This window comes from Desmodus rotundus, chromosome 1 (assembly GCF_022682495.2).
Source record: "Desmodus rotundus isolate HL8 chromosome 1, HLdesRot8A.1, whole genome shotgun sequence".
NCBI lineage: Eukaryota > Metazoa > Chordata > Mammalia > Chiroptera > Phyllostomidae > Desmodus > Desmodus rotundus.
This window is the reverse complement of record NC_071387.1, coordinates 6398010-6423135: the sequence shown is the minus strand read 5'-3', so window position 1 is coordinate 6423135 and position 25126 is coordinate 6398010. Positions and strand designations below refer to the sequence as shown.

The window sequence follows — 25126 nt, the reverse complement described above, 5'->3', positions numbered from 1 at the left end:
AGTCTCTGCTGTCTGGGTCGTCCCTGAGGGCAGAGGGGACCCAGGAACCTAACGGCTGTTGTGCTGGGGTCAGGGTCCCGGGTTTCCAGCCCGTCCCACGGCCTCTGAGACTCTGGGCATGTCCCCTTCTCTTTCCGAGCCTCAGTTGACGCAGTGACAACACGGGAGGAGGAGTGAGCTCAGGACGGCAAAGGGTCCTTTCTGGCTGGGAGGAAGGAGGGTCTGGGCCAGAAAAAGAAAAGCAGCCGCTGCCCACCCGACAGGTTCAGATTCAGCGAGGGGGAGCGGCAGCCCAATCACACCCTGCTCGCCAAGCCTTCCGCTCTGTTCTCCTTTCTCCCTCCGCCCCCTCCCGAACATTCCCAAAAAACAAGCAAAACAAAAACAAAACGGGAAACACAAGTGTGATTGTCCACTCCCTCCCTCCCTGGGTATCCCATCACCCCGTAGGGCTCTGGCAGAACTCTCACTAAAACGGAGCAGCCACTTACAGGGCACCTTCCCCTGTGCCAAGAACAACTACCTCCCAGAACCTTCACGCCCCCCCGGAGGCAGGGGTTTCCTTCTGATTTTACTGACAGCTGAGGCTCCAAGGACAGGGACAGGGGCCCCTCGGTGGTGGAAGCCAGCCACCTCCTAGTCAAGGCCAGACCCGCTCACTCTTGAGTTGGGCTGACTGAGTGATTAAAGCCGACGAGCACTTAGTACAACCTGAAGATCTGCCATCTTCTAAACACAAACCACATCACGCCCAGCGTGACGGAGTGTCCTGGCTGGGGTGAGTCCCATCAGCTTCGTGACCACCACCTAGCTTAGGCCCTGAGGCGCCATCCCCATCACCCGGCTCAGACCCGCAGGCCTGGCACACGACAGCTCCTTCTTCCCCAAGCAAGATGGCATCGCGCCATAAATATTTGCTGGGCGCTTGTGCTTTGCCTTCAGTGCAGCCGAGGTCCACAGGCTCCCAACAGGGCAGAGCCAGCAGGGCGCTAGAGACTGTCCCGGTGCCCACAGCATAGAGATACAAAGCGAGGCCAAGGGGAAGAAGGGCTGGCCAAAGGTCGCCAGCCCTGGGACACTTCACCTCCAGCCTGTACCTGCAAATGGCTCCTGGAAGGTGGGGTGCCCTGGAGTTGAGCGGAGCACAAGGAGATGAGTAGTTTCCTGCCCAAGGGACTCCTCTTCTAGAAGATTCTGGCTTAACAAATTTGGCCGGACACTAGCAGCCCTGTTCTGCGGGGGGTGTGGGAAGAGGATGGGCAGCAGCTGCGGTTGGCTTGGCCACAGATACATGGGTGAAAGGTGGGGTTCACATTTGGTGAACCACAATTCATTCTTCCTCTGGCCCTCCTGAATGTCCAGTTACCCCCTGGAGTCCCTGCACGTGGACCCTGCCCCGGGTGCCCCGGCCCCAGCCCTGCACTTTGATCTCCCTGAGAGGAGGGGCTCCCCTGGCCGGTCCTACCAGGGAGTCTGCACAACAGTAACAGCTAATGAAAGCAGGAGCGAACGTGTCCTTCAACCGAAGGGCTCCACCCACATCGTCACTGCTCCCTCACAACACCCGAGCAGGCCTGGGGCCTGTCCAATAACAGCGTACTTGGGACAAGATCTCAAAACTGGATCCTCAGAATCCAGGCCCAGCCCCTTCCCACTCTGTCCGGAAGGGGAGAAGGTTCTCGTACTCAGAGCTGCCTAGGAAGGGAAGGAGTCTCCTGTCACAGGAGGAATGGGAGCGGAGGTGGGCCACCAGCTGCCTTGATAGAACAACGTATGGACCCACCAACCCAACAGGGCCAAGAAGAACAGACCCCAGGTCTCCGCAACTTGACAGTTCACCACCGTGGAGGCCTGGTTGTTCTATCTCCCCGCCACACACTGTCCCCCAACTGGGCCCCCCCACCCGCATCCACACTGGCCCTGGCCCTGTCTCACCCCTGGGCCCGGCTCTCATCCTCCCTCAAAATCAGCCTGTGCCACTTCCAAGGCCTCCCCCTGACCCTCAGGAAAAAGCCCCCTCCTCTTCAAGGCCAGTCCCCGTGGCTCCCTCTCCCTCACCCACCAGGCCGGATCAGCCCCTCACACTCCCGCAGAAGGCCCGCCCCTCTGAGGAGGGCCGTGCAGGAGCTGCCATACCAGCATGTCCCTGGTGCCTGGCACACACAGGGGCTCAGAAACTACTAATCCAGTGAATAAAAAGCACAACCTAGTGTGTCTGGGGCCAGAGCTCATAACACCCCTGTGGGGTCCACAGGCACGCAGACGGGGACCCTCCACCTCAACTTCCCACAGTCAAACCCGCCCAGCCCTGCCTCTGGAGGGCAGTTTGCGTCCCTGAGGAAGGGCTCTTAGAGGCAGAGAACGCCCGTGGTCGATACTGGTCTTCGGGCCACAGATGCGGAGAAAAGGCATAGAGAGGCACAGCCATTGGCCCAGAGTGACACAGCAAAGGGTCGACAGGATCAGGTTTGAGACCCGAACGAACGTCTAGTTCTGGATGCGTGGCCAGGCAAGGAGGTGGCAGCGTGTTTCCGTTCGTCTGTCACCCATTATTCTGTGTGCCCGCCCCATGCCGGGCACAGTGTGAACAGTGTTGACGACTGACTCTGCTGTGTAACCATGGCCCCTGTGGCCTCATCCTCCAGGTACCTGTGTCAAGAGCCACAGGCTGGTGCTCTGCAAGCTGGGGCACGTCAACTTCCGGGGCACACGGGAGGGGGCTGGGGGTGCCTGAGGCCCCAGAACAGCCCTGGCACATCTCCCTCGATGACATGCCAGTCGGGACAGCTGCCCCTGCCTGTTCGCACCCCTCACGGGCCCTGCGCTGCCTGCCCCATCCAGGGGCTGGCGCTCTTGATCCTCACTGTCACCCTCTTTTACAGGGAACATTAAGGCTCAGCGAAGGTGAGACCAACTTGTCCCAAAACACCAGTCCATGCTGTGGCAGAGCTGGGTCTCAAACCCAAGCAGTGTGACTGCAGAGTCTTGCCCCGAACCTCTCTGCTCCCTGCTTCTTCTAGCTTACCATCCAGTGTCACCAGGCAGTGGGCCAGGGGTGGTGTATCTCCAACCCTGGGAGGTTCCCAGGGGGTGGAACCAGGTGCCAGGCACTTCCTGCTCTTCCAGTTTTAAAATCTGTGAGATCAGAAGATTGCAGGCTCCCTGACTCAGGGCCTAAAGATTCTACCAAGAGGGGGCTCGGCTCTGCCCCTCCCTCGAGGCTGTCGCCTAGGCATCTGACTTCATTACTCCTTAGATCTGCTCTCCACTAGCTACAGAAAACCCTTCCTCCCCAGGCGGGGAAGTGGAAGGCACTAAGTGGGGGAAGGGAAAAGCAGCTCAGGAATTTGTGCAACCCGCAGGATGATGCTGCTGGAGACCCAGGGCAAAGTGAGTCATGAGCTTTGCCTGCGGAGGAGGAGGAGGAGGGGGCGACGTGAGGGGGAACAGGACTGGCCAATGAGGGACGTGACTCTCAGAATGAGTAATGGCGGGAGGGAGAGATTTGTGCAACCTACGGGAGCCTCTGACACACACCGCTCTGTTCCCACTCAGCTCCTCCCTGTCCCCAGGCCCCCTCCCCCCCACACCTGCTTCCTTTGGGGGTGCAGGGGAGGGGCTTTTCCTTATAGCACCCCTGCCTAATCTGGGCACCAGGAAATGTCCAGTCACAATGGAGCATGGATTTAACAGCTAAGGTCTCAGACTGCCAGGTCTGGGCCTGGGCCTGGGCACTGATTTGCTCTACCTCCACCTGTCCGACATTGGGGAGCAGTGCAGAGGGTGAGGATTCAATGAGGTATACAGGCGAAGGAAGGCCTGGCGCATAGTAAGTGCTCAGTTAAAAGATGGCTAATCTTACAGGTACTGTTCAGAGCCTGATATGCGCCGGCCCACCCTCCATCCACCACCATTCTCAGGCAGGAGAGTACCAGTGGAGTCCCTGTAGGTACGGCTGAGGAAACAGCCAGAGTAAGTGGCCACAACCCCCACCAAGGCCCTGTCATCACTTCACGTCCCCAGCTCACAGGAAGCCCCCACGAGCCCACTCCCCTCTGGAAAGATGCTCAGAGGTGTCAGGGGCCCCTTCAGAATGCCCAGACGGTGTAAGCTGCCCGGGGAGAGTAGGGCCAGAGAACCAGTGTGTCCTCAGCAGGAAGCCGAGCAGAGCAGAAAGGGAAGCAAGTGCTGTGACTCAGTTTGCTCATGAAAACCAACTGTCTGGTCACAGGGAAGCGGAGCGATGCCCAGCATCAGGGGAAAGGCTAAGAATGTGGCGTTTCTGCAGGGATGGCCAGAGCGGGGGTAGCGGTGCAGGGGGGGGATGGCACAGCAGGAAACCTTTGGGAGGGTCCAGTGACCTATAAATTGTTTAGTGGAAGAAGCGAGACACAAAGTAAGACATGCCTCAGGAACACAGAAGGGGAAGACCACTAAACAATAAAGTAGTTATCACAGGATGGCAAGAGATTCCCATTCTTTTCTAAACTTCACTCCTCGAAGGCAGAGAGGGAGGGCTGTGGCCCAGTTTGGGTTTAGAAAGGTCTCTTTGGCAGTGTGTATGGGAAGAACGGAGGGGTGAAGTGGGACGGGTGTTGGGGAGGGGCGGGGGGGGGGGGGCAGAAGGCAACCCTAGCAGGCTAGCCGGAGGCCTCAGCAGTGAAAAAGGACAGACTGAAGGCTGGACAGAGGGGGAGGGCAGGGTCAACGCCAACAAAAGCTCGTTATGTAAGAGACACAGGAGCGGAGCAGAATCCCCAGACACTTCACCCCAGGGACTGACCCAGACCTTGGCTAAGCGCAGTAGCCCATGCGGAGCCGGGCACTGCTTCCAGCCAGCCTGGTCTCTCTGCAAAGTCCAGGCGACAGCTTACCTGGGTGGGGGGTGGCCAAAAGAACACACCTCCATTCTTTCACTCCTGGGACCTACAGCCATTTCCCAAATGTGGAGACGTAGGTTTTTAAAATCAATTTGGAAAAAGGCATTCATTGTTTTACTCAATAAACAAACGAGATACCCATACTGGGTATACACTGACAGAAAGGGGTGTCAGATGTTTACAGCCTCGCCCTGACTGGTGTGACCCAGTGGGTTGGGCATCATCCCACAAACCGAAAGGTCACTGGTTCGATTCCTGGTCAGGGCACATGCCTGGGTTTCGAGCCAGGTCCCTGGTTGGGGGCGTGAGAGAGGCAACCACACATCGATGTTTCCTTCCCTCTCTTTCTCCCTTCCTCCATTCTCTCTAAAAATAATAAATAAAATCTTTAAAAAGTGTCTACAGTCTTTTCAGAGGCTATGTGTCAATACATCAGAACAGAACCCAGGAGTTCCGTTCTGAGGCCTCTGTGATACTGGAACCAGGCACAGGATATGTGCCAAGAGGCTCGGGCAGTGCGGTGACTGCTAGCCCAAAAGTGGAAACAACCAAATGCCCAGGAACGGGGGAAACTGGGTAAATAAACCAAGCCGCGCGCAGAGAGAGACCCACCGACGGCAGCACGAGGCAGACGCGTAGGTTCTGACACGGAGAGATGCCCACAAAAGTCGGACCACAGAAACGTATCGCTGGACCTCTTTTTAGAGGCAGAGCTACCTGCATGTGTACACAGAGCTGCACGTTTGGAAACAGTGTCACGCCGAACCTGAGTGACTTCTTCCGGAAGTGGAATTACAGGGAGGGAAGCGGGAGGGAGCTTTCGGTTTTCCACCTGACACTCCCACGCTGTGCGCCAAAGCCTCTGCACCCAGACACCGCTCCCAGGGGTGGCCGGGAGTTGGGAAGGATTGGGGGAATGGGCGGGGTGGCTGACGGGTAGAGGGTTTCTTTCACAGGTGATGAGGGTGGTTTAAAATTGATTGTGGGGACGGTGGCACAACTCTGTGAATATACAAAAAAAAAATCATTGACTTGTACACTTTCAGTGAGTGAATTGTGTGGCAGGTGAATTATGTTCCAATAAAGCTGCTATTTTGAAAAAGAATTAGTAGGGGAAAAGTTGAGCCTGGCAGGAGGGAGAAACTCTCAGGTAGTAAACTTGAGGGTAGCATGTGTGGAGGGGGGTGGGGAGCATCTCTCAGCCCCCACAATGTCATCCTGGTTAACAGAATTTCTGGAGCAACAGCGGAATCCTTCAAAGCTGTCCTAGAGGCGGAAGGGCCCCTGCAGGCAATGTCAGCGTGTCTGCCAAAGGCACAGCACCCAGCCCCGACTTGCACATCTTGAGCAACAGTGAGCTCACTCCCTCACCTGCTGCATCTTGGTTTACGGGGCTCAGACCATGTGTAAAGAATCTCTCATAGAGCTCCGACACGGGCCACCCACCCAGGCTCCTCCATTCTCTTATCCTAGTCCTGTCCTCGGGGCCTAACCCCACCTCTCCACATCCTAGTTCCTTGTGGGGCCCCCCATCACTGCCCTCCCACTCCAGATAACCCACATCCATCTCACACGTATGCCCACACGGAAGGAACCCAGTCATTAAGGTTCCTGAAAACACAGTGGATTCCTGGATCCAGGGACCCTAACCCCAGGGATGACTGCACAACCCTCAGAGAAATGGGACCTGGGCCACCGCAACACTGCCCTCTTCAAACCCCAAACACCTGGCCGCTCTCCTCGCCCACTCCTCGCCCACCAGAGAATCAGTAACGGACAGCACTCAGAATCCCTATAACAGCAATTGTTTACGGAGCACTTACTATGCCCCAAGCACTGGCCTGGGTTTCTCACCTTTCTAATATTATTAAATCCGTGCAACAATACCTGGTAGGAAGGGACTATTATTCCCACTGTACAGATAAGAAAATTGAGATTAAGATGTTGGCCCAAGGTCCCACCAGCCAACACACTGGGGAGTCCATGCGAAGCCCCTGAGCTGGCTGGAGTCTGGAGGAGATTTGTGGGAAAAATTTGTGATCGTTCGGCCCTCAGAGCTGGAAGGGACGTCAGTCATCAGGTAGCACACCTCTTCAGTTCTCAGCTAGGGGACACTGAGACCAAAGGGAGCAAGTGGCTGCCCGAGGTTACACAGGCCTCCCAGCTCCCAGGCCGGGGCTCTTTCCTGCAAGCAAACTCCCGCAGGAAAGCAGGAGGAAATCATCCTGCCATCAGCCCCTTTGGGGCCCTCATGTGAGGACAAGCCCCTGCATGCCAGAGGCTTTGAAATCCCAGGATGAAAGGCGCCCTGACAGCAAAACAGCACCGTGGGCAGGAGGGCGCCTGACCCCTGCCAGGGCTTGCCCACTGGCGTTCACCGCTCACCTGCTTGAGGGTGGGCTGGCTAAGCTAAAGAACCCTAACAGGCCTCAGAGCACGGTGGGAAGGGGTGTTCTCAACCCTGACATTTCTACAGCGGCAGCCCCAGGTTTCCTGGGCGAAGAACTGGCCCCGGGTAGGGAGGGTGCTAGAATTTTGATTGTCTGGATTGCAAGCGCCCCACTGCTCCTTGGGTGGGGTGAGGAGGGTGCAAGATCACTGGAGGAGGCAAAGGCACACCCTCGTTCCCCTCCAGCAGGGATTTCTAAGGCCGCTCACTTCCCTGGGAGGGGGTTGGAGGCTTGCTGGCACCTGGCTTCCTCCCCTTCCAACCTGCCACCCCCACACTTCAGGAGCTCCTTCAGGTGAGCCTGGACCAGGAATCTGAGGCATTTGAGGGGGGTTATTAATAGCACTGAAGTGTTGAGAAAAGGGTGGCCAGCAGAGTCTGAGTGAGCACAACCCTCTTCCGCCCAGCCTGGTATCCACAGAACAAACCCAACCCTGTCCAGAAGAGGACACTTCACCTTTTGTGGTCTCAGCCTCCTCCCCTGTAAATGGCAGGGGGTGGGGGGTGAGGGGCACTGGGGGCAGTTGCTGGCAGTTCTCAGCCCAGGAGGTGGGAGGAGTAGGGGAAAGCCCAGCTGTGTGTGGGTAAAGGAAAAACCCCACCGAAGCAAGTGAAGCACACCCCACCCAAGCCGGTGAGGGGCCCAACAGGAGGTGGTGAATGGATGGACTGTTACAGAGCCTCAGGAGGCTGCCACCAACAGGGAGGGGACAGGAAGACTCCGCCCTTGCCTTCCTCCTCCCAGAGTGCTTGTCCTACAAGCAAGAGTTCCAGGACTTAACCCCCTGCTGCTCCGGGGCTGGAGAGGGTCTGACTCATTTCTACATCACCCTCATTCCGGCCCAGCCCCAGCCCCTGGTGCAAAGAGAGAGCTTAGGCCATGGGCCCACACCACAGTTTCTGGACAAGTCTTTCCCAGCACCTTTTTTGTGGCCCAGAAAGGGTAGGACATGGAGTTAAGGGTCACCTGCTCTCTGTTCTCAAGGGGCAGTAGCAGGCAGAACACAGCTGTTGAAACTCTCTACAGGACTGCACGGCACATCAAGGTAAGTGTGAGCAGACACACTGCTCCAGGCACACTGGACAGGGAGGGGCAAACACTGTCGAGAGGAATGGTCTCCTCTTTCCATGGGCTGCCCCCATGCCCCACGGGGACCAGCAACCTGTGCATTGGTGCCTCCTCTATGCCAGGCCCTGTGCTGAGCAAGCTATGTAAATTAGCTCACTTAAGTCTCTCAATAACTCCTAAATAAGAAAGAAATCATTCGCCTCATTTCAAAGAGGAGAAAACGGAGCTGTCAGGACACTAAGAGACTTGTCCAAGATCTCATGGCTGGAAAACAGACCCTGGGGTTCCTTCCACCTGCGCAGCCTCACCCAGGACAGAGAGGTGAGCGGCTGAACTGAGTTTCCCGGGCAGCCTGACATTCTCGCCCTCTCTACTGCCTTCTCTGCGGCTGGGCAGGAGGAATCCAGGCATCTGCTGCAGTCTCCAGGTTTCCTTAGGGAGCAGCAGGAGCACCCTGCTAAGCCTGAGCCAAAGGGCAGGGGTTCTGACCCACCCCTCCTGTGCTCCCCATCTCTCCCTTGCCCCATTCCCCAGGCTCAGTCCCAGGCATTGATGGGCTCCCTGGAAGCCTCAGCCACGTGTACTGGGGCTGCTGGGCCCCGGCCCGGGGCAAGCTGGGGACTGAGACTGTTAGGGAAGGTCAGGACACACTGGCCGAGCGAGCCTGGAATGCTTCCGGTAGAGGATACCCGTGCAGGGCGGGGGGGGGGGGGGGGGGGGGCCGCGACCCCTCCCACAGCTCGATGAGGTAGTGTGTTGGGGGCTAGGATGGGACCGGCTCCAAGGGGGTTCCTTTAGAGAAAGGGGCGGGTTCAAGTCCCCTCGAGAGGGGGAAGGGTGAGCTCAGAATAGGTTGAGAAGGGGCGCCTAGACCTGGAGGATACAAGCAAGGACGACCGACTCAGTCCCCAGCCATTCCCGCCCTACCCTGCGGCTGACTCTCCCAGACCCCAGTCCCAGCGCTAACGGCGGGCCGGGGTGGGGGCGTGGTCCAGGGGATCCAGATTGGACCCCCGGAGCGCGCTGAGCGGCGAGAGACTCACCTGAGATGTGCTGGCGCCGGGCGTCGTCCAGGTGTGTGGACACCACGTCCCCCATCGTGAAGAAGCGCCGCGGCCCGATCCGGCCGCCACCCGCCGCTGCCCGCGCTGCTCAAGCTGACGCCGCAGGCGCCATTGAGCCCGGCCCGCCCTGCTCCCGCTGCTCCCGTCACCCTCGCCGCGGCCTCCACTCTGATCGCGCTCCCGCTCCCGCGGCGTCGTCTGGCTGGCAGCCTCGGCTCCAGCCTGGCCTCTCCCCACCCCGCCCCGCCCCACCAGGCCCCGCCCCCGGGCCGAGCCCACGCCCCCGTCCTCGGCCTCTGGCGGGCGGGGCTGGAGGCACGGGAAGCCGGGACTGCTGCGAGACCCAGACAAAGAGCAGATCAGAGAAAGGGAGACCAGGGATAGATGCAGAAAGGAGCCCGGGACCCGCACCAAACCGAAGAAAGAGATGGGGCTGGCTGGGCATCTGAAAGAACGGGAGGTGCCCTGGGTGTCACTCCCTCTCTTCCCTGCGCGTGGAGAGAACCACACCGAGGGGGGCGTGGGGGACTGGTAGGGGACACTAGGCCGAAGTGCGTAAACTCAGCGTTCGCGCCCCATCCTCCTGCCCCCTCCTCCCTGCACCACGCCCTCCTGCCCCCAGCCCCTCCCGCCGCTGCCCGATCTCGTAGACTTCATTCGACCTGCTTCAGAAGGTGTGCCCTTCTGTCTTGCACAATAATGCAGAGATGGGAGGGAGCATGGAGGACTTGGTCTCTAAGGCATTCCCGGTCCCAATGCCGGGAGCACATTCCTCAGGCTCAGCATATGGGTATATTCCCTCGGGAGGTTGCTCATAGGTCAGGCCAAGTGAGGAATGGAAAAAATAATAGCTATTTACAGTTTACATAAGACAGATTCAAAGCCCACGGACCGGCATGGATGTAGGGTGCCCAGGGCCTGTGGGTCTGGAATTGGGTGGAACCCCGGGCACCAGTGGAATGTGTTTCAACTCTACTCTCAGGACCTCCCAAAGTAGGGTTAGACGGCTTAGCACCCATCATTCCCAGATCGCGGACTGCCGTGGCCGAGGCCTTTCTTGGCCGCTGATACTCAGCCTCCTGTACAGCACCCCAAAGATCACCCAGTGTCTCCTTCTGACCCCAGCAACTGAGTGCTCACCACTTGGGCGTTCATCCTACCCTGTAATTAGACAGCTCTTGTTGTAAATGTGACCCAGGCAGAAAATAATGGAGATCAAAGTTAACATTACTGAACCTGGGCACCGAGGTCCTGTCAACTCCACAGAAGGTAGGTTGGAAGTTGATTAACGTGAAGCGGCCACTGAGGCACGCTTACTGATCATTCAGCAAACAGGTGATGAACACCTGCTTTCCTGGCCCTCTGCAAGATGCGGGAGGTGAAATGAGAGGAAGCCCAAGCGGTCCTGCCCACTCTGCGGCCCAGGACAAGGGGCGTTACTCCAAACCTCAGTTTCCATCCTCGTCCAGTGAGAATAATGGCGGGATGATTGTTGTGAGGATTAAATGAGATGGCGCAGAGACCCGTACGGTGCCTGGCACAGGACCAGTCATCTCAGTAAACAGAACCCGCCGTTTGTCACAGTCCCTGCCCTCAAGGACATATAGAAGCTTGAGGAAGGAGTAGAACATTCTGTTTTGAGGAAAATCCCAGAGGGAGTAGTACCAGAACGACAAGTTGAAAAACCAGACTTTTGAGGGCAGATACTGGGAGACGGCATTCCAGGGAGTGGGGACGGCGCAGGAGAGGCACAGTCTCTGAAGGGCAGGATGTATTCATGCAGCAGAGTCATCAGGTGGGGTTGAAGTTAAGCTGGCGGGGATTACTGATTTCCTTTTACAGAACCAGAAACTGAGGCCCAGAGAGGGAAAGTGACTTGCCAAAGTCACACAGCAAGGCAGAGGCAGAACCCAGCCAGAGGCCAAGCCTTCTGACAGCCAGTGTCCTCTTCTCCGTGAGCAACCAAAAGAAAGTGATCCTACCAGCCTCACTTTATGTTTCCCATGGCCCAAACTATAGGGACTGGAAGGGCCCGCTTGGCCCTTGAAGGGGGTAGCTGGAAGAGCTGGCATTGGGGCACCCCAGGGTGTCTCCTCAGCCAGGCTGGAGGCCTGGGCCTTCAGGGCCACAGGCAGCCTTTTGCCAGACCTCGTGGTGCACCTGGGCCCATGAGCCTTGAGGTCCCGCAAACTTGCCAGCATGCCCGGCTCTTGGCCCAGGAACCCTCCATCTTGGCTTTGGAGACTTTCGGCCACATGTAGCTACTCTGGGCATCCGTGGCCTCATATGTGAGAAGTAAATGAGATCGTGGAAGTGGAATGACTTTAGAAGCTATACGGTGTTGTACATGCATGTGAGTAGCTCCCTGCAGACCTTGGGGCCACGCCCTTCCAACTCAAGATTCGTTCATTCCACCAAAAAAAAAAAAAGAAAGTGTTATCTAGGAATGGGGTGGAGGGGAAATGACCGCAAAAAAATCAGAAGGGAACTTTTGGGGACGATGGAAGTAGTCTATGCCTTGACCGGGGTAATGGTTACACAGGAGTTAAAACTCAAACTATACAAATTAATGGATGCACTTTACTCTATGTGAATAATACTTCAATAAAATTGATCTAAAAATAAAATATGCGGAGCACCTACGTGTGTCCAGCAATACATCGTAGGTGATGGCGGCGATACATCAGCATACAACATAAGCAAGGTCTTTGCCGTTGCAGAGGTTACGTTCTCGTGCTCGAAGGAGAAAGACAGGAAATCGATAACATGGCTGTACAGGGTGATAGACATGAAGATGAAAAATACAATGAGGAGGTAGAGTGACAGGTGCAGGGGTGCCACCTATGAAGGTGGTCTAGGAAGGCCTCTCCGAGGAGGTGACTCTTGGAAACCTGATTAGCAAGAAGCCTGCTCTGTGAAGATACAGAAATAGCTACCATTTATGGAGCATGTACCGTGCCAGGAATCAGTGCCAAAAGGCGCCTCATCTACAGTTCTCACAATTTTTTTTAAAGATTTTATTTAGTTTTAGAGAGAGGGAAAGAGAAGGAGAGAAACATCGATTGACTGCCTCTCGTGTGCCCCAAACCAGCCCACACACCAGGCATGTGCCCTGACCGGGAAACGAACTGACAACCTTTCAGGTCGCAGGCCAGCTCTCAGTCCGCTGAGCCACACCAACCAGGGCTACAGTTCTCACAATTTCTCTTTTGGAAGAATCACCAATTGTGAAGACTGTTAAAAGATGATATTCTATTGTACGCACAGAGCAATCGTTATTTAAACACTGGATAGGTAGGTATGGGGCAGTAGCAGGGCATGCCAGATAAAATTGTCAGTGAGAGGGAGTCCTTCGGGACCTTGGGGCAAGGCACACCTGCAGGGAAGAGAAGAGAAGGGTCCCCCCTGCCTTGGATGGTAGGACCAGTGGGAGGCTCCTAGGGCACCAAAGCATCCAGTTTTTTCACTTTATTCTGGGAAGATTGTAAAGTTCTTGTTGTCAGCATCCCACTACTTTATATTAATAAGTTAGGCCAGGCCCTGACTGGTTGGCGTAAGTGGGTTGGGCGTCCTTCTGCCAACCTAAGGGTCACGGGTTCGATTCCTGGTCAGGGTGCATGTCTGGGGTGTAGGCTGGATCCCCGGGTTGGGGGCCTGTGAGAGGCAGCTGATCCAAGTTTCTCTTGTTCATCAGTGTTTCTCTCCCTCCCTTCCACTCTCTGCAAAAATAAATAAATAAAATACTTTACAATATAAATCAATCTATAAATATAAATTAAAAGATAAATATAAATAAAATATAAATAAAATCCTTCTTTGGAAAATAAATAAATCAGGCCAGTTATGATTATTGAATAGGGGAAGAATGACGTTTCTTAAAGGAAAGAAAATGAATACAGTCGTCAGCACCGTATGAGGAAGCGGAAAGGATTAAGGATTCCAGGAAGTTACACATCAGAAGAATGTCTGTACTCTGAAATGTTGGGAACCCCTGCCCTTGTACTTGAGGCTGGGGTTTTTTTTCACTTTTTTCTCATTTTCAAAATGTGTCCTTTTATTTTCCTCATAAGGCAGCCACGTATCATAACCCGTAGGCACTTGACGGTCACGTGGTTTCTTCAGTGAGCCCGGGGCTCCCCAGGCTCTCTTGGGTCTCACAGCCAGAGTGGATCGCGGAGTCACACAAAGCTTTCTCCAGCGCCACATGTCCTTTGACGTGTGGGTTATGGAACACAAATTCACCAGATAATTTGTCTTTAGTATACTCCATTTCTGTTTCCTAAAAGTAGCTGTGCTTTCTTTTCAATGATCTTCCTGACTCCATCTCGAACAACTTCTTCATCAAAATCTCCTTTGTCTTTGTACAGGAGAAAGGCCACCGGAGCGGCGTGGCTCGGGTGGGCATCATGGGCACAGTGAAAGGTCCCCGGTTAGGCACCGGCGCGTGCAGGAGGCAACCAGCGTTTCTCTCTCTCCCTCCCTCTCCTCCTCTCTAAAAATAAATAAATAAAATCTTAAAAAAGAAATGAAAGACCACAGACACCAACTTTCACACCCACATGCTCAGGCTTATCTTTAAGAAGTTGCTTTATCGCGTTTGCTGCAGAAGGTGCAGGCTGAGGGCTGCGCACAGGCCCGACGTTGGCCTGAGCTGACGGAGCCAACGCCTGGGCCAGAGCTCGGCTCCCCCAGGCGCTCCCCCTGCACAAGCAGGGGCATTCACTTGAGGCCGTTCGGATGTTTAGGTTTAGTCCTGAGTAATTAAAGCATCTTCTTATGCATTTATTGGCCATTTGTAGGGGTTTTTTTTTTAATGTATATCCTCTGCCCGCTTCTCTATTGGGATGTCTATCTTTTTTCTTTTTTGCTGATCTTTAAGAATACTTTCTAACCCTGACCAAATATGCCAAAGCTGGTTAGTGTGTTGTCCCAATATGCCAAAGTTGTGGGTTCAATCCCAGGTCAGGACACATAAAATAATCAACCAGTCAACGCATAAATAAATGGACCAGCAAACCAACGTCTCTGTCTGTCTCTCTCTCTCTAAAAAAAAATCAATTAAAAATATTTTTTAAAAATAGAGATTTCCGTGTCCCACGTTTAGAAAATCTGTTTCAGCAGGTGAGGGGCAGAGGCCTAAATCTTAAAAACAAATAAAAAATAAAATAAAATAAAAAAGAATTCTTTCTATAGGAAGGATTTCTCAAGTCTGCTCTTTTCTAGGGCTCTAGGGGCCAGCTCTGTCCACCAGGTCTCCCGCACCCTTTCCTTCCCAGGCCTAGGAGCGTACAGGAAGTTACCAGCCATCTGGACAAAGGATGGGAATGGTCCACATCCAAGAGGAGGGAGAGGGTTTCTCCCCTGCCCACCTGCTGGGCTTGCCCCCTCCCTACAACTCCTGATTCATTAGTCCTTTGCCAGGAAGTGGCTTCCACCAACCTGCCTCCCTGCAGGGCTGTATAACACATTTAGAAAGAAGGACCCAAAGGTAAAAATAATAATACTTTACTTTGAAAGGAAGGATCCAGAAGATAGGGGCCAGAGCTTGGACAGAAGCCAGAATAAAGGAAGGGATTTGCCCCAGAACATCCAGGAGGGTTTCCGGCCAGGACCCTTCCCAGTCTCATCAGAAAGGACAGGGACCTTCCTTAACCCACTGGTCCCTCTCTCTCCCAGTTGGCTCTGAGCTCCAGCTCTGCTCTGCCCTCAAACCTGTCAGACCTGAAATAGCCCAGGAGAAAAAAAAACAAACACCTCAGGTAAACAACAAGGAGTGTGAATGAATCAGGATTTTGTTTTTAAGAAATATCATGTGTCCACTTCTGTTTACCCGGTTGGCAGGGCCCGTTGTGTGGAAGGAGGCCTGGCACCCTGCCTGGACCTCCCCTCTTCATTAACTGTTGGGTGGTGGCGGATCGAGCCACAGCTCAGCCAGTTTCATCTGTCACCTGGCCTCCAGCTGCTAAACTCCCTCTCGCTCCGCCCAGAGGCCAGCTCCACCGCCACACCCAAGGCCAGCCCCGTGACTGCCATCTGGTTGACCGCCCAGTCTTCGAATGGCCTCCTGCCTCCAGCCTCCCATTTGTTCCTCACTGGCAGCCAACGGGATTGTTATAAAACACAATTATGACCGTGTCGTTCCCCTGTGTCAAACTTTCGGTGGCTCCCACTCTCCTTGAGATAAAGTCAGACCCAGACCCTAAACCTGACATCAGAGCCCCTGCCAGCCTTGCCTTCGCCCCTCTTCCCCTCGCCCTTCCCTGACCTTTCACATCCTCATACTAGCTGCGCTCCCTCCGCCATCAGGGCTCACGCACATGCTGACTCCCTTTTCCCATTTTGCCCCGCCAAGCACCAAATATCCTCAGACCTCAGCTAAAACCACACTTCAGCAGAAAGGTCTTTCCCATCCCCACCTCCCCCAGTATCTTCCTCTTGATCGGCACATTTATAATTATTTCGTGGGGTTATTTGTTTAACTAGACCTTCCTCTGTGATGACAAGGACTGTCCTCATTCAGCATGACATTCCTAACGTCAGGTGTCACGGGCGCTTGGGTGAGCATCTGCAATGTGCAGAATGCTGTCCCGGGCACTGGAGGGGAACGCGACAGTGGGCATCCACCTGGCCCCCGTGACTTGGCCGGCTCATGCCTGCAGTACCACACCCACTTGACTCCCATTTGAGAGCAAAATCTCTTCTACAGCGTCTCTGCCATGCAGAGCTCCCTCTTGCATACCTCCAGGAAGGGGGTGCTTACCACCACCCCAGGTCATGCCGCCAGGTTGGACCCAGCAGCACCAAAGGCAGACAAAGGGGTGTCCAAGTGCCGGCAAATAGGCAGGGAGTGAGAAATAATCACAAAGGGATGATTAAAACAACCAACGCTACCATTCATCACGGGCTCATGCTGTACCCAGCTCTGCCTCTTCCACCTTCCCTGCAGCCCCCTTTTGGAGGGCACTCATGTTACAGGAGAGAAAACGTAGGCTCAGTGAGGTCACGTGGCCCATCCAAGGTCACACAGCAAGTCAGAGGCAAAGATGAGACCCCCACTCAGCTCTGCCTGCTTCAGAGCTGCGACACACCACACCACACACCCCTACCCTCCCGCCCCGCCCCCTGGACTCTCCTGGTTCTCAAACACCAGATGGGCTTCCCTACTCTGCCCGCTGTTCTCCCACCTGTTTTTGGTTTTCCCTTAGCAATATAATATGAACATCTTTCTTTTTTTAATTTTATGTATTTTTTTAGAGAGAGGATAAGGGAAGGAGAAAGAGAGGGAGAGAAACATCCATTGGCTGCATCCATTGGCAAACACCCCCAATTGGGGACCTGACCCACAACCCAGGCATGTGCCCTGACTGGGAATTGAACCGGCAACCTTTGGGTTCCTAGGCTGGCACTCAGTCCACTGAGCCGCACCAGCCAGGGCATGAACATCTTTCTATGGTAATGAATTTTTAATTCTACTAATTTTTAAGGGCTGCATTATATTCCATTGTGTGGCCCATTAAATTATTTCCCTATGGCTAGAGGCTTATTTTCTTAATTAGATAAATTTCTAGAAGTGAAATGACTGGTATAAACCTCCGTTTGAGGTTTTGGGCACACGGTGACGAATCGCCGTGGTGAAATGATTATAGCAGCCAGCCTTCTCCTGGCACTTGCCATGTGCCTGTCACATGTCCTAGTCAAGAAACCCTTGCCCTACTACTAATTACTCCTAATTGTCACTGTTACCTAGTCTTATTATTGCTTTGTTCCAATACTTGCATTGAAGTAATAAAAAAGTAAATAATAAACAATTATATATAATTTCAAGTACATGTCCATTTTAATAGCACACACACAGAGACCCTTGTATGGCGGTGACTTGTGCCCAAGCCTGGCCTCCCGCCTCACCCCGCCCTCCAGAGCGAGAGCCCCTCAGAGCAGGGACCCTGAGCCAGGCCCAGTTCCTGACTTCCTGGCGAGTCCGGGAGAGACGTTTGCTGCTGAGCAGATGGTAACCGTCATTCCCAGTTCCTCTAGGGTCGGCCAGGAGGGGTTTCAGGCTCACCAATCCCCACCCATTTCTTCCGTGTCGGGCTTGGTTTCCTGCTGAGCCGAAGCTGCCCCTCACCAGCCAGTGATTCAGAGCCTGGCCAGGGTGGCCGCGCTAACCACCCAGGCCTGCGAGTGACTAAGCTTGTGGTGAAGCTGGGCCGGGCCTGTTGGGGTGGGGCTGCCTCCACCCAGCCTGGCCCCCCTTCCTCTCTCCCTTCAGTCTTACTGATTTCTGTTCACTGGGTCTTCCAGACAGAATGAGCATAATCCTGAGTTCTGGATGCCAGAGTGTCCCAGAGGTGACGGAGGCTTGGCGTCCAGCCTCCTAGGGGACGGAGCCCGGAGGGCAGAAGCTGTTGTTGCTCATTGCTGGGGAGGAAGAGAGAGAAAGTCCAAGAGGAAAGGAGAGTGGAGGAGGAAGAGAGAGAGAGAGAGCTGTAAAGAGTGCCCAGGGTGGCTGCTACGTGAACAAGGACTGATCAGCAACCCGGGACAGGGGGCATGCGAGGACTGGGCTGTCCTACCCCAAACAGCGCATCTGTGAGAAGTGGCAAACTCAGTGACAACAGTCTCCAGCCAGGGCCCCAGCTGACTTCGCAAGTGCAGCACAGACTGGATCCAGCCCCTATGGCCCAGTCCCTCGGGCAGCTCTGTGGGACTTGACCTGTGTGCTTCTGCAGGGAGCCCTGAGTGACGGACAACGCAGGGATGGTGCTCCTCCTGGGGCACTGGGAAATGTGTGTGCGTGGGGGGGGGGGTTTGATCATCACTATGTCTGGTGTCTACGGGGGTGGGCGAAGACGGCAACTGGCATTTAGTGCCTGAAGGTCAGAGATGCTGAGCATTCTGCTGAGGTGGCCAGTCCTGCCCAGGGACAAAATGCTCTCTCGCCACCCCCAAATCCAGGGCTGCAACCCCTTTGCTGCCTGGCCACACTGTGAAGAGGATTGTTCTGACCTCAGAAGCACCTCCCAAGGTTCCAACTGGTTTTAAAATATATTGTCTTCTTCTGATACACGAAAAGATGCTTAACTTCACTGGCTACCATGGAAATGCAAATCTAAACTGCAATTAGATACCACCTCACGCCTGGTAAAACGTTATTATCCACAAGACAAGCAATAACAAGTGTTGGAGAGGTTGTAGATAAAAAGGAGCCCCCATCTGCTGCTGGCGGGAGCATAAACTGGTACACCCACTATGGAAAACCCAGTATGGAGGTTCCTCAAAAAATTAAGAATAGAAGGTGGTGATGAAACCAACGTGCCACCTGAGTGCGTGTGCTGAGACTCAGGCGCTGGTTCCGAGTTGCTGCCCAGCCCTGTGCTCACTGGGAAGTGGGTGGACTCCAAGGTGACCGAGTGTAACTGGACTCCCACATGGCCCGAGCCTGCCCTTTCTGTGTTCAGTTTTCCTTCTCATCTCTGTACCGACTGCATTTGGAAACTTCGCGTTCCTTCCTGTTGCGCCCTCACTGTAAAGATGGTCTCAGGCTAGGCTCGTGTCTGGCGCTGATCAGGAAGCTCCAGTGAAACAGGTTTTAGTGAAGGCATCCATGCTGGAGTGTGTAAAGTGACTTGACCAATTCCGGCACGTTTGGCAGCCCTCAACGAGGCTTCCCACATCCACGCTGCCGGGTTTGCATCAGGTGTCAGATAAGACTAAACAGACGTGGAATTGGTCTCTATCTCAGAAAAAGGCGTCCTTAATCTAGGGTAAAGTTCTTAACACCTGAGTTAAATTCTCACTTTACTGTTTAGCTCTCTTCCGAATAGTCGCTTGGCCTTGGCTGGTAACAGCCTGCAGTTGCCCTCCCTCCCTAAGTGTCCTTAACTTGTTACATTCGAGACCCACCAATGACCTTGAGGCATCCTGGATTATCTAGTAGGTGGGCAAGGAGCCTGTGGTTTTCCTCACTGGGTTTTATTGTCTGTTTTACTTACCCTTAAAAAAAAGAAAAGAGAAAAAAATTAAGAATAGAGCTCCCGTATGAGCCAGCAATCCATCTGGGTATCTAGCAGAAAAATTTGAAAACATTTATTCATAAAGATATATGCACCCCTATGTTCCCTGCAGCATGATCCACGGTGGCTAAGACATGGAAGCAACCAAAGTGCCCGTCAGTGATGTCTGATGAAGAAGACGTGGGGTGTACATGCCGTAGAACACTGCCCAGCCACAAGGAAGGATGAACTACTGCCATTTGTAACACGTGGATGGATCCTGAGGATATCACGCTAAGCAAAATGTCAGATGGAAAAAGCTGAGAAGTAAAACTGAACGAAACAAATAAACTAACAAGACAAAAAAGCCCTCATAGACACAGACACCGGGACAGGGGTTACAGAGGGCAAGGAGGGTAGGAGGGGTAGGTAGGAAAAGGTAAAGGGGTCGAATACGTGGTGACGGAAGGAGACTCGACTTTGGGTGGTGAACACAGTGCAATCTACCGACGACGTATTACAGAACTGTACACTTGGAACCGATATAATTTTATTCACCAATGTGACCCCAATAAATTTTAAAAAGACACATTGTCTCACTAGGCTGGGACCTTCCCTGGCCGGGGACGCAGCGGTTGTTTTCATTCCTCATTTAGTAATCGTGATGATAACGACACGGGTATGACACCCTGCGGCCCCTGCGTGTCGGGCACGTGGCCAGGCTTTGGTGTGTTATCTTCATGATAGTCTGTCACTGGCGCTATCTTCGTTCTGCAGACAAGGAAACACACGGTCCGAGAGGGGAGGGCGGTCACAAGGGTGGGAAGTCGGGAAGCCCGCTTTACAGCTGGGTCTACTTCACACCAACGCTCTACTCTCCACTGCTAGGACAGATGGGGAAACGGACACACAGACATTTTCACTGCTTCCCAAGTAGCCACTGGCAGAGCCAGGCAGAACCATGGTGTCTGAACCCCTTAATCAGGAGTCTTCTGTCTCCACTACTGGGCCAGGGACCCATGTCTACGAATGGGTGTGGGGCTGTTTAATAGGAATAAAAACCCTTGCCCTAGCTGGTGTGGCTCAGTGGACTGAGCACCGGCCTGCGAATGGAAAGGTCGTCAGTTCGATTCCCAGTCAGGACACATGCATGGGTCAGGTACCCAGTTGGGGGCATACAAGGAGCAACTGATGGATGTTTCTCTCCCTCTCTTTCTCCCTTCCTTTCCCTCTCTCTAAAAATAAATAAAGAGGCAAACAAATAAATAATTTTTAAAAAAGAGTTAGGTGCACAGTTTCTTCCTTTTCTTGTCTTTTATTCGTTGAAACCTAACTTACATACATCAAATGCACAATTCTCAATGAGTTATTACAAATGTTTTTGCAGCTTTATTGAAGTACAATTAACTCAGAGTAAGCTGTACATATTTAAAGTGTAAAATCTGATGATTTTTGGCATATGAGTACATCTGTAAACCATCAACACAGTAAAGATAAGAAACCAGCACCCCCAAAGTTTCCCCTGGTCCTTCTCCCTCCCTCCTCCACCCGACAGGCAAACCACGAAACAACTGATCTGGTTTCCATCACTCTACATTAGTTTGCATTTCATTCATATAAATTTTATGAATTTAAAATCATACAATTTGAAATTCATATACATTTATATGAATTATATGATTTACATATAATTTATATACATTTCATTCATATACATGAATCAAAGAGTATCACTCCTTTTTGTTTGGCTTTTTAAAAACTCAGTATTGCCCTGGCTGGTGTGGCTCAGTTTATTGAGCCCTAGCCTGTGAACCAGACAGTTGCTGGTTCGATTCCCAGTCAGGGCACATGCCTGGGTTGCAGGCCAGGTCCCCAGTAGGGGGCGCACAAGAGGCAACCACACATTGATGTTTCTATCCCTCTCTTTCTCCCTCCCTTCCCCTTTCTCTAAAAATAAATAAAATCTTTAAAAAAATAAAAATACATACATAAATAAAATAAAAACTCAGTATCATTGTTTTGAGATTCACCCCTGCCATGGTGTGTATTAATAGCCCATTCCCTTTTGTCGCTGGCTTGTAGTACCCTGTATGGATGTGCCACAGTTTCTTTATCCACTTGCCTGTTGATGACCATTTGAGTCATTTCCAGTGTTAAGCTATTACAAATAAAGCTGTTGCGAACATTTCTGCATAGCTTGATGAATGTTGATCTATGTATGCACGTGTGTAACCAACACCCAGATCAGGACATGAAATATTTCCAGTACCCCAGGGTTCTCTTACGCCAGGCCCCATTCCCCAAAGGCAACCACTGTTTTGACTGTTATCACCATAAGGCAGTTTCATTTGCCATAGAACTTCACATAAATGAAATTCAACAACAACGCAATACATTTTCGTTTGTGTCTGGCCTCTTTTGCTCAGCATCATGTCCCCAGGAGTAACCCATGTTGTTGCTATAGCAGTAGAGTGTTCCTTTTGCTCTGTGCAGTATTCCACTGTAGACACACACCACAGGGTGTTTATCATTCTCCTATTGGTCCCAGTGTGGGGCTATTATAAATAAAGATGCTACAAACAGTTTTTGAAAATATTCTATTTAGTTATTTTTAGAGAGAGGGGAAGGGAGGGAGAAAGAAAGGAAGGGAGAGAAACAACGTGTAAGAGAAACATCTATCAGTTGCCTCTTGCACACCCCCAACCAGGACCCGGCCCACAACCCAGGCGTGTGCCCTGGCCGGCAATCACACCAGCGATCTTTCGGTTTGCAGGGTCACACCCAGCCCACTGAGCCACACCAGTCAGGGCTTAATTAATGCTTTTTGAAAATAATAATAATACGGAGGTGCCAGTCCTCCTAATGTGCCCATTGCCTCCTGCCTCTCAGTTGTGGGGCAACTGAGAGGGAGTGTGTGTGGTGATTAAAAACGCCGGTTTGGGCCCTGGCCAGTGGGCTGGGGTGTCATCCCATAAACCAAAAGGTTGCGGGTTCAATTCTCAGTCAGGGCACATGCCTAAGTTGTGGGTTTGGTCCTGAGTCAGGGTGCATATGGGAGGCAACCGATCGATGTTTCTCTCCCTCTCTCTATCCCTCCCTTCCCCTCTCTCCAAAATCAATAAGCATGTCCCCAGGTGAGAATTTAAAAAAAATGGTTTGGGTTCAAACGCTCTGGGGTTTGATGCCCTGCTCCGCCACGCTGCCCTATGAGCTGGGAGAGCTCCGTCGGCTCACTGCTCCTCCGCTCCCTCCTTTATAAGACGGGGTAATGTGCCTGCCTAGTTCACAGGGCTGCCTTGAGAATGAACACATTGGCGCCCAGCAGGTGATGGGCCATGATTACTCTTTTTGCTCTGTCATCCTTAACCATTATTTCTTGGCCATGGAGGTTCCCTGGGGACCGGGAAGGAAGTGGCTGTGATCTGGAGCAGACCTCAGAGTGTTCCTGGGCTTCATGACCATAAGTGTCCTTAACAGCGACCCAGCCTCCGACTACCAACGCGGTCATGCTCCGTTCCCTCCGACGCACCAGAGCCGTCTGATCTTGTGAAAACCCTTGTTTTCAGACTGTCGCTCAGAATCGAGCCAGGAAGCAGCTCTCCAAGACTCGTCTCTTCCAAGGAAGACCTTGCAGGTATTGTAGCCTCACCACACCGAGTGGGGGCACACCCGCCAGTAGCCCACGTATGGGGGCCGGGGTTGGTCCTGACTATGGAGCCAAAGGGTGCAGTTCAGTTTGCAGGTTGTCAGGCTCAGCTGTCCCTGCTCACGGCCCTCCCACACCAGCCTGCCTAGGCTCCTGATCCCTCGGGACTCCTGGGGGACACCTCTGGGCTGGCGCTCCCTGGCGGAGCCTGGGACCTAAAAGCCCCAAGAAGGCAAGATCAGAACCCCAAGTTGGGAGCATGTACAGGGTAGGTAGAGAAAACCTAGGATCTTCTCCGGGTCACCCGGGCCCTTATCATCGGGCCCAGTGCCCTGGAGCTGACATGCCCCGGAGGGGTGCACAGGGTGCTGGGGTGTTTGGTGTTACCAGCCACAGATGGCTCAGCCCCCTGGAGCATCAGTTCCGTTCACATATTTGGGACACACACACAGTGTCCCCTAGTGATTAAGGACCCGGCCCACACCCTAAGCATGTGCCCTGACCGGGAATCAAACTGGCGACCTTTCAGTCTGGGGGACGACATACAACCCAACCCACCGAGCCACACCAGTCAGGGCAATGCTACAGAAATTTGTTACAAGCTTTTTGTGGACAGACTTTCATGTCTCCTGGTGTCTGGGTCATAGCTAGGAGTGGAATTTCTGGTTCATAGGGGAAGTATGTCTTATTATTACAAAGTGTCAAACATTTTTTCAAAATGGTTGTGCCATTTTACACCCCCACCTACAACATCCGAGAGTTCGAGCTGCTCCACATTCTTGCCAAGTTTGTTATCGTCAAGCCTTTTAATTTTAGCCTTTCTGGTGATGAGCAGTGGTATTTCACGTGGTTTCATTTTGTGTTTCTCCCATGACCAGTGACTCATCACACTCGGCATTCTTTGATATGCTCACTGGATTTTATTTTTCCTTTCAACTTTGTGTTATTATGAAAGCAAAACACACATAAAGGTAAGACATTCAACTACAGAAATACATAAAGTACAATGAAAACTTTTACTTTATACTCCCAGTTTCACTCCCTGGCATTAGCTAACAGTTTATTGTATAGCACAAACAGGTATCATTGAACACACACTTACTATTTTTTTACCTGGAAAAAAAACCCTCTTGTTTTTATTGGGCATAGGCTACATGTAGATTTTAGGCTAAGGGACTGACATGCATGATATCACTGAATTTGTATGACATCTGGGATAAGTAGATGAGGATACCTGGGCCCCAGAGAGTTAAGACAGTTGCTATGGTCACACAGCTCATACGTGGCAGTTCTTAAACCCAGGTCTCTAACTTGGAAACCACAGGTGGGTTAGCTGTGATGCTACAGTTACAACCTCAGATTCACTCACTCACTCATCTGTTCTGTCGTTCATTCAACAAACATTCTTGGAGCCCATGCCCGGCCCTGTCCCACCTTTCAGAGCCACAGATGAGCTGAGGAGTCGGACAGGTAGATGGACTAACATCATTTAGGGAGAAAGGGCTGTGATGGAAGAAGTAGGGGGCAAGCCCAACCCACACTTTGGGTGAGGAAAGGGTCCTGGAGGGAGCAATCCCGGAGGGGTGTGAAGGATGCCCAGAGGAAAGGGGGTCAGGCTGCAGACACAGCACGGGTGACAGGGGGCACTCGCAGGCAGCGTGTCCCTTCCTGGAGGCAGGACTGCGGTCCAAGGGGGCAGGTGAGGGGGACAGCATTGGCAGCAAGGCCTTGTAACCACCTTAAGGAGCCCGGCTCCATCCTGAGCATAAAAGAAGGGCTGGAGTCACGATTTTCAGGTTCCAAGGTTTTAGCATGTAATTTCCTTCCCTCCCCATCCTACAAGATTCCCCTGCCTGGAGCACGGTGTCTGCTGCGGGTAGCTCAGAGGCCACTGGGGAACCAGGCTCCACAGCTGCTCCAAGGAGCAGGTGCCTCGGAGCAGGATTCAGGCTGGCTGGTCCTCCAGGAAGGAACCCATTGCCCCCTAGTGGTGACCAGGTGGAAATCCGACTCCTGCGGGGCTTGG

At 53.1% G+C, this 25126-nt stretch overlaps 1 protein-coding gene across 2 annotated transcripts in view; it reads right to left on the bottom strand.

Moving 5' to 3' along the window:
- The window catches only part of NIBAN2 (niban apoptosis regulator 2), a 48091-nt gene extending 38379 nt beyond the window's left edge, over positions 1 to 9712 (bottom strand). For both annotated transcript variants that reach the window (XM_053920491.2, XM_024562078.3), the window contains exon 1: positions 9442 to 9712. In XM_053920491.2, coding sequence (XP_053776466.1) covers positions 9442 to 9496 — 55 coding nt within the window. In that variant the 5' untranslated portion in view covers positions 9497 to 9712. The remainder of the gene's footprint in view (positions 1 to 9441) is intronic.
- Positions 9713 to 25126: the final 15414 nt, after the last annotated feature.